General features: G+C 41.8%; 1 protein-coding gene across 1 annotated transcript; it reads right to left on the reverse strand.

Moving 5' to 3' along the window:
• Positions 1 to 991: 991 nt before the first annotated feature.
• On the reverse strand, positions 992 to 14,764 carry LOC129360843 (sterol 26-hydroxylase, mitochondrial). The gene is made up of 9 exons (XM_055031286.1): positions 14,149 to 14,764; positions 12,678 to 12,868; positions 9,005 to 9,204; positions 5,578 to 5,775; positions 4,093 to 4,256; positions 3,713 to 3,879; positions 2,730 to 2,811; positions 2,432 to 2,638; positions 992 to 2,333 (listed from the first exon to the last, which is right to left on the reverse strand). Exons 1-9 carry the CDS (start codon positions 14,404 to 14,406, stop codon positions 2,190 to 2,192), a joined length of 1,611 nt encoding a protein of 536 aa, XP_054887261.1. The 5' UTR covers positions 14,407 to 14,764; the 3' UTR covers positions 992 to 2,189.
• Between the last annotated feature and the right edge of the window lie 1,682 nt (positions 14,765 to 16,446).

Consider the following 16,446-nt stretch of genomic DNA (forward strand, 5'->3'; position numbering starts at 1 on the left):
CAGCGGACGGACTCATCAAGGACATCGTTGGTCGTTAAGCTCAGCTTGTTGCGCCGAACCAACAGGTTTTTTTCCTTCGGTTTCCTCCTGTAGTCCAAAGGTTAATCTGTAATTTAAAGTCAATGACGCTGTGTAAACGTTGCCGGTCCGTCTTGCGAGTCCCTCTCCTTCTCACTCAGTGATCTGCAATGGATAGTCAAGCTTTCATTTCGCATTCGGTGGCAAATTAAAGAAAAGCTTCACAAAGAGCAAGAAACAGACAAGAAGCAGACAAGACAGGGGCCCAGATAAAACAATGCAGTACCAAGTACATCCACAAGAGAGCACCAGTGGTCAACAAGTAAACTGAACACACCCAGTAATGCTACAAAATAAAAGATTAAGTTAAATCTATATTTATACATATATGTATGCTGAATATCACCTATAAACAACTATATATTGAGCAGTCATATACAATAAATGATAAAATTCTCATTTATCAGATTAAAGATACTTTTAGAAAATTGGCAATCGTTGATCAAGTATTAAACATAAGGCTACATTTCTGCCTCCCCCCCCCATCTGATGTAATATTCTAATTTTGAACGTCATGTTTTCAATGACCCGCAAGTTGAAAGTCATCAAAACACAGAAGTAACGGCTTTAAAACGTCCATCTGTGTGTGATTAATCTACACAATGCGGTTCGCTTGGTGATGAAGTTCCTGAAATAACTGGACTTTTCAACAATGTTCTGACTTACCAGTCATGCATTTCCTCATGACTTCAGAAACACATAACAGAGGCAGGAACTCCATGTTTGCAGTATTTATCACATTTAGTTGTCATCCATTAACACTTCAGTACATGAAAATGGATCACTCTATGGGATCCTCACCCATTTTCTACTATTTGATTCAAAGTAAGGAGAGAGGAGGAAGTTACCAAACTTTTCTTATTCAAACTGATCTTAAGCTCAAAACAGGAAACAACCGACTGGAAGAACGAAACATATTTACATATTTTTTAATTTCATAAAGTAAATCTTACAGACAAAAATATCGCAGGTTTGTACTGATCTAAAAAACAGTTCAAAGAAATGCAACGTTTAAAAAACAACAACAATCCTTTGATATTAGACTAAATGCAACTTGTTTTATATGAATCAAAGTTTCCTCTTTGTGAAAATGCAGGGCTGCCATCATCTGATGAAAACGGATTAACAAGACGGTGCTTTTAATATTTAAAGAATAATAAATCCACAGCCGTAGACTCATTGTTTTTCTAGATGACTCAGCCCCCCTTTACTCTGATACCTCCAAGTACAATTCAGTGCGACCAAATGTCTTCAGAATTAGCGTCTTGACCGAGAGTCTGCAGCAAGTGTGATTTCACTAGATGCTTGTTGGAAAGCATGGATGAACAAGGAGCACAGCAGACACTGGCAGGGATGAGTTGTGACGAGCTTTTGAAGCAAAGCATGCCCACACTGGAACAAGGTGGTGGCAGTATTATGCTACGGGGATTCTTTTCATAGATGAGGAAGCAGGAGAGAAGGGTGGAGCTTAAATACAGAGCAACTAAAAAAACGATTAGACTTCGGCAGAACTGTAAATTTATCAATACTCACCGTTTCAGCAGAGAGACCATTGATAACTGAACTTTATGGCTTTCATGCTAAACACTGTCTGCACACGTCAATTTGAGTCTCTTATACTGAAACATGGCGGCAGCAGTATTATCCTGTGGTGATGCTTTCATTTCACAATAATGCTCTTCTTTTTGTAGCCATGTCCCATAAAATAAGGTAAAATCATACATTAAGACCTACGGTTGTGATGCGATACCCTCATTGGGTATTGATATTCTTGCTTAGTACAAGTTCAACGCTTGAGAACTTTCCTGCTGTTTGAAAACATTTGGACTAGAGTCATGATGTAAAATGACGGAAGCCCGTTTAAAGAAGGAACCAGCAACTCGTCACGCTGACAAAGTTAGCATCTCCAAAGCGGCGGACAGAGACAAACTCCAGGATAAAGCCGTTGTATTTGCAGAGAGGCGGTTTGGCTGTGTTTCCTCTACTCTGCAGCCTGTGCTGCATGCCTCAGTTACGGCTCATTCTGTGAACTCTGCAGAAACAAAAGCTCGGTGACACGATAGGAGCTCAGTTTGAATACCAAACAACCCAGGGAGGGAAAAAAACAACTCTCATGCTGTCGCTCTCTCGGCCGGCGCTGCTCCTCTGTCTAGAAACCGGAGGTTGATTGGAGCCGCCGGGCAGAGCAGAGTTCTGGTGATCGGCTTCACCGTCTTTCCGGTGGGGTCGGGCCCGACCTCGTAGTGCTTTATCACCTACGACAAGAAGCAAGTAGAGGATTGCGATCATGCGCGACGCGTTAGCATTTCATTTTAGTGATTGTTGGTCGTCGTTTCCGCTCGGATTCTCCTACCCTGGACAAAAGGAGGTACATCTCGAGCTCGGCCACCCTGCGCCCTAAACAGGCCCGGATCCCGAAGCCGAACGGCACCGACCCGAACGGGTGCTGCTTGACCTTGTCGTCCCTGTCTCTGAGCCAGCGCTCCGGCTGGAAGGTGTGGGCGTCGGGGAAGATGCTCTCATCGTACGACACGGCGTAGTGGCACAGGTGGAACAGAGTCTGAGAGGGACAGGAAGCAGTTAGTTAAACTGGTTTCAAATGCATCTTTGATTTCAGGTGTCGCTTACTTCTGGTGCAACATGCGTCTCACCTTTTTCGGAAAGAGATAATCCCCGACTACGATCTCACTTTCAGCGGTGACACGGGCGTTTCCTGGCACCACTGGATAGAGCCTGGAGAACAGAGGATGCACCGAGGAGTCAGCACAGGCACCAACACAATGTTTCCAAAAATAATCTAATCAAATGAGACACTTTGGTTCAAAAATAATCAGCGCGTCCAGATGTAAAGTTGGTTCAGACCATGTGGAGCAGCTAAGTACACTAACATGTAGAGTTGCTATTCGCCTTTTCTTCTGAGAGAATCTCTATCAGTTTATCGGTTACGTTTTCTTCATGTTTCTGCTACACGTGACTCAAAAGCAGATATAATGTACATGCATGCACATGTACTCACAAATGGCTTCATGCGCCAGACACCTTGGTGTTTGACATACAACTAGAACCAAATGATTACTTCCGCTGTGCAAAAAGAGCCGACATTTTTTCCCCCCACTTTCTTGCATTAAACGAAGCTAAACTTTTCCCGTTTTACGACAGTTAACGTCATCAAAAGTGATTTCGATTTGCCAAACGGCGACCTGAGAGCGATCGTCCACAGACGTACGTCCATTCAGCTCATCTGCAGTGAATGAGCCAATTGGAGTTGTTCAGAACCGTATGAGACCATCGGCATGCGGACTGTCGCAGACTTCTTAAAGGCCGGGAAAGTGTCTGTAGACTTCTGTCGTTGAAGAAAGCAATATAAAAGACATCTAAACAATTTTCTTTCATTATTTAGTTTAGCCTGATTTAATGTCAGTGAGGAAAAAATGTTTTTTTTTTTCACTGTGTGTAGATATATGCTTTAATCCATTCATCCATCTATGCCTGCTTAATCACTGCTAACTCCAACGAGATTAAGGAAACACTCTAGACAGGACGCAAGTCCGTCACCAGACAACACAGATACACACAACCACTTACACACACTAATTAAAATGTAAAAAGTATTTTTAGAACAATTCTCTCTAACCGGAGCGTTTCCTTGATGATGGCCTTGAGGAACGGCATCTTGTTGATGTCGTCGCTGGTCGGCACCTTGTCTCCGGGGCAAACGCTGATCACCTCCTGGTACAACCGATCCTGGATCTCCGGCTCCTTCGCCAGGTGGTACAGTGACCAGGAGATGGTGTTGGACGTCTGCGAGGGAAAACAAACGTGCGGCGTTCGAGGAATGTCATCTCAATTCAAACACAACACCAGCACTGAGGACAGCGATCGTAACCCAGAGTTATCATGTTTTCCCTTTCAGCGCTGTGGTAAAAATACAGCTGGGAGAACAGATTCTTTGGTGAAGCTAAACAGATTTGAAATCTTGTTTCCTAAGAGACCACGCCTCATCTAAACGCTCACCGTGTCTACTCCGGCCAAAAGGAGCTCGGTGATGCTGCCCAGGATCTCCGTGACCGTCATCTGCTCGCTGAGCAGCAGGTGCGTCAGGTACGCTCCCTCCACGTTCTTGTCCAGGTCCACGCTCTGCTGGATCTCCTCGATTTTTTTATTCACCAACTTCTCAGCTAGGACACAGTGGAAGCACGCCGTTCATTTCTCCGGGAGACAGATGTGACATTTTGACCGCCAGATGGCGACCAAGAGACACTGTGGGGATTCTTGCTCCGGCTCTCATGATTTCTCGGTTATGGTCAGAGGAGCCTGGATGTTTGGACTTTGGCCCTTTAACAGAGTCGTAAGAGAGTTTTAGCCTTGAAATGGACTGACAGCGGAGCCCCAGAAATGGCCTTGGAGTCTGAACTCAACTTGTTTTTTCAATTTGTTCTCTTGCTGTGTCAACTGTTTTACTTATATAGCATTTTTATTTCACCGACGTTGGAAAGTATGTGCACTTTCTAACCACATTTTAGTTTAATTTTCAATTACAACCAGGATTCCTCTTGGAGAACTCCAGATTGTTTCTTTCTTCACACTGAAATGTACATACGATGATTTTAAAGAATATGTTCCTAAAGTTTTACCTCCCAAAAAGGAGGGAAGGATGGACAGAGGGATAAATGAGGGGAATTGAAAGACATGAGTGAATATGGAAAGAAGAGCTACAGAAAAACACACAAAGTAAAGAAGAAAGGCAGAAAAAGTACAAAGAAGAAGAAGGATGCTACGACAACGGGATGGTGAATGGAGAATGTACATCCATAAAACAATATCAATTCGCAATTTCATTTTTAAACACCAATCCAAACCTGGAAAATACTTTTGAATAAATATTTAGAAAGTTATTTTTCAAAATTGCATAGGAACCCTGTACCATCCAGTATAAATATCTGAAAACTCAGAAGCTTTGAGGTATTTTATCTGCATAGTTCACATATTTCCAACACTTTTCAAAGATGCGCTGCTAAGGTTTACATTTGTGTTTGTAGCATTTCAGATCATTTATTTATACTTTATATATCTGCGCACATGAATACTCACGTTTAAATCTATGCAGAAAAAGCAACAAATCCTTTCAGTTATTCTCTTTGAAAGTGTTTTGCATCTGTGGTTAAACACAAGAAAAACAGACTAAATATGTGAGAAAGGTGAGACTTTTAGCTGCTTCCGTTCACTGTCTCAATGTTTTTAGACAATATAAAGTGGGTATTCTGGTGGCACAGTTGCCCTGTTAGGTTTTTAAGTTACTTCTTGCAACCAACATTACATCCGATTTCCTCATTCTTAAACACCACATAGATCCTGTCTCATGAACTCTGCAACTTTAGGAAGGAAAGTCTCAATTTCTTTCCCATGTTTCACATATTTTTTGACTTCGGATGTGTAAGTGTATCACTGTCTAAACCTTAAAACTGAAAAGGAAAGAGAAAAGTTGCGGCTGCTGCTTACCAACATTAAAAAGATGATCCCAGGTGGCGACGAACTGTTTCCACGAAGGCAAGTAGGGCCAGAGGAACTTGGGGAAAAGGACAATGATAGGGGAGAGCCGAAACATTTCCCCGACTGAAAAGATGAACTTCTGCGTTTCCTCGGGTATGACCTCGTTCATGCAGCCCATACGGGTCTCAAACAAGACTGAGCAGATACCTGAGCACAAAAGACTGACAATTAGCCCAAAATATAACACTTTTTAAAGACATTAGAGAAAAACAAACAAAAAAACAACTACTGAACAAAATGTGGAAATAAGGTCCAGGGTTGCTGGAAACTAAAAGAATACCAGCACATTTCAAACTGCTTCCAAAGCCAAACCTAAGCATCTGTATGCAGAAAAAAAAACAATAAAAGCTTGACACTTTGCAAAGGTTTGGATGGTGGATCCAAATTTCAGCTGTCAGGTCGACAGTCTGCAGTCGTTTCGGATATTCTGGCTAAAATATTTGTAACAGGTAACCTGCATCTGTTTTGGCATACAAACTCCTTCTGAACATAAAACGGTCGGTTTCAACTCAGTTGGGAAACTGATTAGGCAAACAAGATAACATGTCTGCCAGAGCTGGATCTGAAAGGTGCTGGCAGGAGGTTCTGTTTTCTTTGGACAGGGCTGGTTGGTTCGATTTGTTGAGGTTTATTATGCCACGGCATGAACACGCCGTTATAGCTTCAGAAAAACAATAATATAAAAACATTCATTAAAACTTAACTAGTAGATTGATGGTACAGGTTTGTTTGTTTTTTTGCCTTGATCTTTCTTTCTGAAATATTTACTAGCTCTGAGGATTGAGCAGAGAAATCATCTGAAAATCCAGATTTCAAGTAAAGAGGGAGGAAAGAAAGTTCTGAACATGTCAACATGTTTCTAAGCATATGAATTCCTACTGGAGAGATCGACATAAAATCCAAACTTAATGTCTATATTTACTGACTATGAAGGTGGGAAACTCGTCACATGGATCCTGAAGGACCTCCATCTGCTCTTCTTTGCCTTTCTGGTTTTCAGTTCTTTGAATAGATTTGGAGTTCAGTTCAAGCCAGGTGACTGAACGGGTCGTTCTAGAAGCGGTTCACTACAGTTCTACTATCATCCAAACACTGGTGGGCAATGGGACCCAAAGAGGATTGTGTGAGGTATCTCGTCAGGCAATACTGTCTGTGTGTTTCATTCGCTTGTTGGATTGTTCAGCACCAGCTTTCATCAAGCTTCTTCTTCAGCAGTGGAGTCTTGTGCAGTGAGTGTGAACAGAGGCAACTGGAAATGGGTGCATCAGTTATTGTTTCTATGGGAGAAAAGAACATTTACAGCTAACTCCAATATTTTTTTTTGAAAGCTCTCAGAATAAAATTGCCATCAACTCTTAACTTCTCTCGTCTCTCTTCTGACTCCACTGTGAGGAGTAGCTGGTCGTGGTTGGCCTTGGGTGAATCTACTATTCATGAAAGCTGAATTCAACAGCTGCGCCAAAAGGCTGTTTTAGTAGCTAAAGAAGACTATTGTAATCATCTTTAATTCTGAAAAGTTCAAATTTTTGGAAGCATATAACTTGATTGCTCTGTCTGCAAAATCCAGACCGAGCAATCGCTTCAAAATACCCCGGACTCTGAAGGGCTGGCCTTCCTTGATTACACAAAGTAAACAATGAAAGTTCAGGGCACAGTGCTAATCCTTTATAGGCCTCAAAGATATGACTAAGCATTGAAATAAATAAGTAGAATAACAACGTAATTGAGTTGAATCTGACAAAGAAAAATCGAAAGGCGAAGAAACAGTCAAGAAAAATGCAGTAGTGGCTTAACCAACATCACAAAGGAAGAAACGTAAGCTTTTCTATTGGACCAATCGTGTAAGACAACTGAAAATGGGAGCTACACATGGTAAAGATATACTTTAATCAGTTTCCTCCCAACCTGAAGGAAACTGTAGTCAGTAACAACGATGTAAAAAAATAAGCCCAACTGTGTCAGCTTTCGAATGTTTTTGGAATCCACATTATGGATTCGGGAGATTTTATTGAAATCCTGAGCAAATCTGAACTACTCTGAAATATTAGTCAGCTGCTTCCTAGTGTGACTTATCGCAGTGCAACAATCCAACACACAAGCTTATTCTCGGTATCTAATCAGTTCTGAAGGCCAGAGGGTCAGAAACTGGGTCAAGGATAAAACGTTGTGAGTGACAAGCACTCGCTCATCAGCAAACTGTCGCTACACAGGTGATGCTCTGATCCACACCTGAGTAGAGCTGTGTAGCAAAAGGGACAAGTAAAGCCGGTCCGACAGGATCTAGCATTACACGTCTGACAATTTACATAAAATATGTTAAGAAGCTGAGGGCGGCAATAGCATGTGTTTTGTTCATTTCGTAAATTCTCTGACGGATTCTCTGAAGGATAGATAAGTGTTTTTTGGGGAGGGGATTTTAAGCAGGGAAACACACAACGGGATATTTTCTCTATTTTACCCAAAAATCGGAAGCCTGTCCATCATTTTCAGCTTCGCGCACACAGCACATCGCAGAGGTGACTAAATCAAAAACAAAATTCCCATATGGGTATCATCTCCGACACGGACACTGAACTGAATGCGTCTCACTGGCCGGAAGCTGACGACATGCGGAAGAGTCACGCACGGTTCCAAAACACACTCAAAACTTTGGCTGAACGGACGCATTTGTAAGCCGACAGCAAAAACAAGAGCAGAGAACTACTGGGAACATTGGGTGGTGTTCATCGAAAAGATGAGTAAGCAGTTTACCTTGTGTTGGAGAGAAAGAAAGGGAGGCGTAGAAAGTTAATGAGACCGTAACAAGCGCAGCGCGCTGCATGCAGCTCCACCCTGACCTGACCACACATCCCAGGTGATTTGCACCTGACTCACCCTGTTGCGACAACAAGCGACGAAGTGGAGCTGGAAGATGTTAAGCCAAAGCTAAAAACAAGAAAAGTTACACTGACTTCTTGAAAAAACATGAAAGCAGTAAAATGTTAAATCAAATAATATGTTAAGTGGAGTTGTTTAATTTAATTTAAACAACTCCAGGTATGGGGGCCACAGTCAGCAGTTTTTGTCATTGCGGAGAAAAAGCCAGATGTGTTCTTCTGTTCGATGTGTGATGGGTTCTGGATTCTTTGTTCAACTTGTTGAATGTTAATTAAACGGCATAAAAACGGTTACATTTAATATCGTTTAAAAATTGAGGATTAATAGAATGTCATTATATTCTATTATGACACGTGAAATGCAGAATTTTCACATCGGTCCATCCCTGATTTTAAGAAAGAGTGCAACAGGAAAGAGCAAAAAGATTGACACTATTAGAATCTGAAGAGATATTTTCAGCACTACGTAAATGAAGTCAGCTTGTTCCTTCTCAGCTCACCTTCAAATGCAAATTTGTACAGTTCTTCGGTCAGGTCGTTAACCATGACGCCCTGTCCTTTGGTTTCCCTCAGCCAGGCCACTCGACTGATGAAGTCCGTCACCACTTCGTTGATGGTGTTGGAGTACGACGACACGTGCTTCGGCTTCAGCATCCGCGGGTTCAGGATGCTGCGGATTCGCAGCCACTTGGCTCCCATCCTGCAAACCGGGATTAGCAAAATCAAAGATCGCCTTTTTAGAGAGCTAAAAAAAAAATGTAAATCCCAAAACACTGGAACATGACTTATGACAACAAGTTGTTATTTTTTTTGTTAAATTCTATGTTTGCACCTTACACTCAAAAGCTCCTGTCTTGGGTTTCACGTTATCTAAGCAATAGTCTGTAATGCGATATTTTCACGGGAGATAAAATGAATTTTAAACACTATTTGTTTCACACGATGACAGTCATTTTGACAGTAGGTTATGGAAACAGGGGGTAATTACCTCATTGTGAAAAATAAATGTTGCAGGTAGAGAACATGTAAAGCAGTCATAAAATGATGTTGCCTTTGAGACAGGAAAGCTCCTCGGGTATCTGATTTCTTAATAGTATTCTGAGACAGAAAGCTGGCTCAACTCCCGCTGTGGAATCTGTTGCTTGAAGGATACGGGACTCGGCAGGTTTGTGAGAAATAGCAGACTGGAAATTGTGCACTTGCCAGACGTAAGAAAAAAAGAAAAATGGAGTTGCCTATATGAGTCTCCAGGATAAGAATGAGCTGCATGCCCACACTCAGTCCTGGCACCGAGTATGAAACTGAATATGGGAATCGGCCGTGCTGCACATCAAGGAAACCGGAAAACAGAACCGAGCTGGAAAAGGCCGATCTCTTCAATCGGAGATTCCAAACCCAAAGATTTTACGAATCACAAAATGAGCTTAAAAGAAATCCCTCAATAGAGTAGAGCAGCTATGAGAACAGTTCACTTCTGGAGCAAAAACACACTTTGTTGTAAGACTGAGTTATAGAAGCGGCTCGTTATTTTCCAAAAGCGCTCTCGTAGCGGCAAGCGCAACTTTTCATGGTTCACCTTTAAATATAAAATACAAAAGCAGGCAGACTTTGAATATGTAATCCGCCAAAGCGAGACACTGGGAAGGAAGGCAGGAAACGGGGCCAAAAGAAGGCAAAAAAAATGGAGGATGTTTTTTTCATGCCTTCTGCTAACATTGAAATAAGGTAAACCAAATTCCATACTATCTCAGACTCTTAACGCTGAACAGTTCGTCGTCCTGTTTTGCAGAGTACTGTCAGTCACCGACCCAAATCAAACACGTTGAAGCTGGGAACCATCAAGACAACGAAACTGGGTTTCCCATCAGCTGTTCACAGGAATACGCAGCGCCTTCTACAGCTTTTTCTAAAAACCTTATCTCCAAATTGAGTTGAGTGAGGTAAATTGCTAAGCTAACAAGGAGCCACTCAGCAGTCTCCTAACACATCTAACAAAGCCAGAGCGTAAACCTGCACAACCTCTCCAGACGAGGGATGAGCAACTAAAATCCCAATAGGTCCAGTTACTGAGATTTCTTTCACAACAAGGTCCAAATCGCACGTCTATTTCATCCCGCGGATACATTTCCCTAACCCTAACCCTACCATAGTGGGTTAGGGTTAAATATGGCTAACCGTGTGAACTTGAGGCCTTCATTACAAATATTCTTCATCATAATATCGACATCAAAAGAGCTTCTTTCTGACAGAGTGGAAAGCAAAATCTGGATTTTCCTGAGGCAGTTAACAGACGAGGAATTTGAGGCCAACTTTTCAAGAAACGGATGATTCGCTTCTTTTTTTGTCATCGCCTCAATAGCCTCACAAATGTCCTCACTGTTATAATATTGCTGATTTTCTGATCGCATTTGTAGCTGGGATAGAGATGTGTTTGATTCTGTGACACGGTTTGTCTTTTTGTTTCACTTCAAGCACCAACCAGTCCTCACGTCACTCAATGTGTTTCTTTTTTGTTTGGTTTTTTTATGCTGCCCTAAAATCCATGCAATCTGCAGAGAACGCTGGCGTGAGCGCTACTGTACGGTGAAAGAGTGTGCGAGTGTGGGTGGATTTGTGGCACCGGGCTCCTACCGCACTCGTTTTTTAAGTTTGTTCATAGAACTTGTGTTTGGTTTCATATAATAACCCTCAGTTTTATCAACACAACGTTTCCGACTGGCAGCTTTCACGCTGCCAGTCGGAAAGCCTCTTTTAAAAATGTCTGTTTCTGATGAGTTTTTTTTTTTCACCTTGGACCGCGCCGCGTCTGCACCTCTCTACTTTGGGTGCAGTAAGGTACACATTTAATTGGCTTTTTTTTTCTTTTTCTTTAAGTACGTCGTAAAACAAGGTGGTTACTGGAATGACTGGTTTCACCACAATTTTCCGTTGTACTAATAAAACACGGCTCTGGGTTTATGCTTTTTGGGGATTTTTTTTTTTTTTCTGGCACTGATTATTACCAGTCCAGACAGAACCAGCTTTTGTCCCGGTCCGCCTCCTCCGTGGCTGAACCTGCAGGTTATCGGCAGGATGAAAGTCTGGGCAACTGAGAATGTCGATTTCTACACCGATTTCCAAACATATTTTGGATCAAAACAATCCTCCCGTGGCTTTTGGAGGAGAATCAGTCCCTCAGCATCACGTATCCTCCGATGTTTCAAAGCTCAAGTTTGGTCTCGTCTCAGTTTAATTCCCAGACTTTTTTTTTTTTTTTTGCAAAAGCAAGCGTGTCTGCTTGGCATGTAGAGCAGATGACACTTAATAAATGGATAATTGGTGAGAACATGATGCACAGCTCTGCACCATGTTCTCGGTAAGGCTTGAGGAATAATTACCTCCCTCCTCCTTCGCCATCCTTCTCTCTGTGCACAGCGGCTGTATAGACTCGGCTTCCTGTCCAGTTTTATTTGATACAGTCACCGTCTGTTTTAAGCGTTTTAATTACTGCCTTGAAGAGGAGAAGCCGCAGGAATGTGGTTCTGTACTTGTTGAAGATCCACACATGTGGCATCCTTGAACGGAACGCCTCCTCGGTTTTGTTTTGGTTCATATTTTTGAATGGGAACAATTTTCGGTAAGACATTCTTGCAAAGTTAGACATAATCTTGCTATTTTAGAAGACAAAGTGTGTTCACAATATGAGCAAAGACAGAAAAAAGTTGGATTGAGCTTTGTTGTTTTTAAAGCCAAAATTTTAAATATTGGAGTAATTCTCTTTTGTCAGTGGACTCCTAATTTGATTAATATGGCTTAGTGAGTATTAAACATTGCTTTGGCTTGTCTGCTTTGCTCTTTACAAAAACAACAAACAAACAAAAAAAACATATTTTGATTTGTTTTATAAAAAGAGTGATTTCATGCGCCTGTTACTCCATTCAAGTTAATTGTACGGCCCTTTTAAAATGTTTTTCCGTTCTTGAACGTTTCACTCTTTCATTGCAATCTTGATCAACAAAACTACGGCTTTTACCAAAAGAATAAAACTCTTTCAAAGTCAAAGTGAAAACGGATTTCTTCCACGAGAACATATTCAATCCTGATTGATCTGTAAAAGGAATAAAACAGCGAGGACTCTGTGGTGGCGTTGAAGAGTTTGGCTCTTGGGCTGAGGGTGGGGGGTGTTGGACTCACTCCGTTAGGGGTCCGTGGGCCTTGTTCCTGAGCTCCCTGTAGCCCCTCCAGTGGTGCATGTCGGTCCGGATGGGGTGCCTGCCCTCCTGCCTCAGAACCTGCTCTATGAGGTCAGCACTGGCCACGTTCACCACAACCATAGGGCCGTACTTAGACTTCCACAAACTGCCGTAGATCTTTTTGTGCTCGATCTGGGGGGCAAATAAAAGGAGTCAGAAGACATTTTTTTATCAGGTCGTGAATGTTGAGCGGGAGTTTTAAAAAGCGGAAGGATTCTGGGAAATAACTTGTGGAACAAATTAGCGCAGGCAAACCAACTTGGGATAAAAAATAAAATGAAATAAAAAAACAAGTGGTATTTCTGTCAAGACCCTCCTGGTTTCTTAAATTAGGATGCATAGGAAATGGGCTGTAGATGTTGGCAGAGAGGGTGAGTCAGAAACACATTTCATATTCAGAAAATATGCTTGAGTAACAGAAAACCACAGATTCACATCTGTTCCTCTTTACACTATTGTACTTGTTTCTGAGCCGTGTTACCAGTGCGACTCTTTTCTCAAAAGGGAAATAATACATTATGAGGAAGTAAAATCTGCAAACCATATAAAGACATAAAAAGCAGGCAGTGATGCCAACAGTCGAAGGTGCTTTCAGCTGACATGATGTCAGAGGTCAAGGTAGAGCCTAACTGCAAAGCTCTAGAGAGGAGGAGAGCAGTTCAGATGAAATACAAAGGAGCCTTCAGTTTCCCAGAAACACTGAAGCCAGTTTCCGATGTGATATTTAACTAATGATTTATTTCTCCAACGTCACTGAATCTGTTCAAACTTGAACCAGGCTTGAACCAAGGCTCTTTTTTTTTAAACCATCTTTACCTTCTAGTTTTAATGCAATTGAAGTTTCGGGAAAGAATCTGAAAATTCATGTTGCATCTGTCTGATGTAGTTGAAAAGATGGACCCCACTGACGATGAGAAAGAAGTAAATAAACAAATAAAAGTCTTTAAATTTGGGCAGCACCAATCAGTCAGTCTTCTTCTGATCCGATTAGTTGATCAAATGCAATTTAAAACAAAAATTCTTCTTTCCTTGTATAAAATTCAACAGAACTCCCAACTATTTTTGCTTCTAGCACTTTTTAAAATGTTTTTTAATAACTCACTGCTTTGAAATGCATTTAATCGGGATAATCCTACGATGTATTTGAAAAGTTTTCAAGCCTATTGTAAAGATGTCACTAATTGTCTTATTCTCATTAGAATAAACCGAATAAACTTCATCAGAAGCAAAAAAAAAAAAGGCCCTAAAAATTACTATATTTTAATTTCAATTATTATTGTAATTTGCAGGAAGAATAAAAGCTATGAAGGTTTCACATGTCCTCTAGATTCTGTTTTAGCAGAATCTAGTAGTCAGGACTTTGTCCGAGTGTCGAATCGCAGACCAACTTCAGCGTCGCATTTCCAACTTGCCTGCATTTGCTGCGTTGTCTGAAAATATCCCTTGATAAAGAGCCAGTACAACGTAGTGGCGAAGCCCGGTCCGCCTAACTCATCCATGGTTTTCAGCTTGCTGCCGCCCACCACGGTGTCGCTGCTGCTGCTGCTGCTGGTGGTGGAGGTCTGTCGGCGGTGGACGCCCGGACTCAGCGCCGCCGCACCTCCGCACATCCCGCCGTGCCGGCAGCGGCTCAGCAGCAGACAGATGTTCACCAGAGGTTTCCTCAACATTTTCCAGCGCCAAGTTATCCGCGGCAGCGAGGAGCAGACCACCACTCCAGCGTTTCAGTCCGCCGCCTGTGTGTTTCTCTGTGTGTGTGTGTGTGTGTGTGGGTGTGTGTGGGTGTGTGCCAAGGCGGCCGTAAATAATGGCTCCTTGTTTGTGTACCCCCCCACCCGTCCCAGTCAACACTGTGGACTTTGGTTTTGTCTCTGCTAGTTTGCCCACCACAGCAGAGAGGTATTTGTACCTGACACACCTAATTATCCGACTAATCTAAATCCAGTTTAGTAGAGATGCAACAGGTTCACAAAAATACCCATTTTGCTTGTTTTTGTTCTCGTTCAGTAAGACCCCAACGGTTTGGGGTCTTACTTCCGGCGCCCACCGGAAGTAGCAGTAGTTAATCGTTATTTTTAGGGTTATTTAGCTAATCTATATTCATGATAGAAATTATATCTCTCTTTTCTGTGATAATACAATATTTAGTAAAGCTTGTCTACGGACACACCGTTATCGTAATTCAGAGTTTAATCGCCGGGAGCGACAGGAACCGTTAAGTTTCGGAATGACCGTTAATTAGCATCGCTGCTAGCAGCAGCCCTTAGCTCTCTGAAGAGCTAACGGCAATGAAGAGAAAAACAGAGAAGCTGGTCAGTCTGAGCTGCGGGTTTGCACCGACGGTACAAAACACCAGAACTACATAATATTTATTGGCTTGGTGTGAAGTGAATTTCACTTTTCGTTTGAATTTAAAAAATAATAAAGTTCATGATCTGAGTCAGCAAAATTTATTTATAAGACAAAATATCTGGGATTATTTAGTTCATCACAACCAGAACCAGGATCGCGGTACTATGAGAGATGACAAAATAACCCACTCATAGGCTTCAAACGGTTTTTGAGTCTGTCTGTCTCCCTCTGTGTCTCACTCACAGCTGGCAGACATGTTTCATTACCATAGCGACGGAACACAGGGCAGAGCAGCTGCTTAGGACCACAAAACACACAATGGCGGAACACTCAGTTACAACAGAGGGCTGACCTGCCATTTAGAGCTACTTGCTGTTTTGGCCAGTATACAGCTGACTGCTCTTTAGAACTACAATGACATGGCGGAACTGTCAGATACTACTGAGATGGCCTTTAGAACTGCTTGTGTTTTGGGAGTTTTATAACTGATTTTACCCAACCACTGTTACACATGGGATGAGTTTGGCCTTTTAAAATGAAGCTTCCTGGAAAATTCCAAATCAAAGCCTTGATCATTTTTTACATCAGGTAATTGCTCTTTTGAGCATCAGTTAACTGATTTGACCCAATTATGTTACACATGGGATTATATTTGTCCCTTTCAAATGAAGCTTCCTGAAAATTTCAACATAAAAGCCTCGATGTTTTTTACATAAGGTAAATGTTACTTAAGGGCCACTGTCCTGCAGTTTTTTTATTACCTCCTCCTTGTGTAGATAAGTTATCCAGAGCCTTGCTAATGACCTAATTATTCTATTCAGGTGTGGTGCAGCAGAGGCACATCTAAAAGTTGCTGGACTCTGGCCCTCAATGACTGGATGTTGACACCCCTGGGTTAGTGCACCGCCATAGACTGTGCAATAGTAATAGCCTGCTTTCTCTTTTTCTCTCGGGTTAGAGCACTGCCTTTTGCAGCAAGGCAGAGCATTAGCATTAGCCCTTTACCTTAAATAAGCTATTAGCAATTTTTCTTTCTTATTAGCCATGTTTTGTATTCTGAATGTACTACGTCAATTACAGACAACATGCCAGTGATGTCCACATGCTGCAGTATTCATGCTAAGATTAGCATTTTGGCTAATTTTATCAAATTCATTAATTTTATCCTACTGAATGGTGCACATCCAGGTTAGTTAACATTCTTGTGGTTCTCCACATGCTACTGATTACATTGCAGCTTTCTTTAGCATTGATACTAATTTTTAGCATCAGAACGCTGGGTCCAAACTGACGGGCACACTTTGGCGAACCTTGGTTAAATTTCTTCTGAAATTTTCTAGTTTATTAAGTTATCATTG

This window comes from Poeciliopsis prolifica, unplaced genomic scaffold (genome assembly GCF_027474105.1).
Source record: "Poeciliopsis prolifica strain line A6 unplaced genomic scaffold, Auburn_PproV2 SCAFFOLD007, whole genome shotgun sequence".
In the NCBI taxonomy this organism is placed as follows: Eukaryota; Metazoa; Chordata; class Actinopteri; order Cyprinodontiformes; family Poeciliidae; genus Poeciliopsis; species Poeciliopsis prolifica.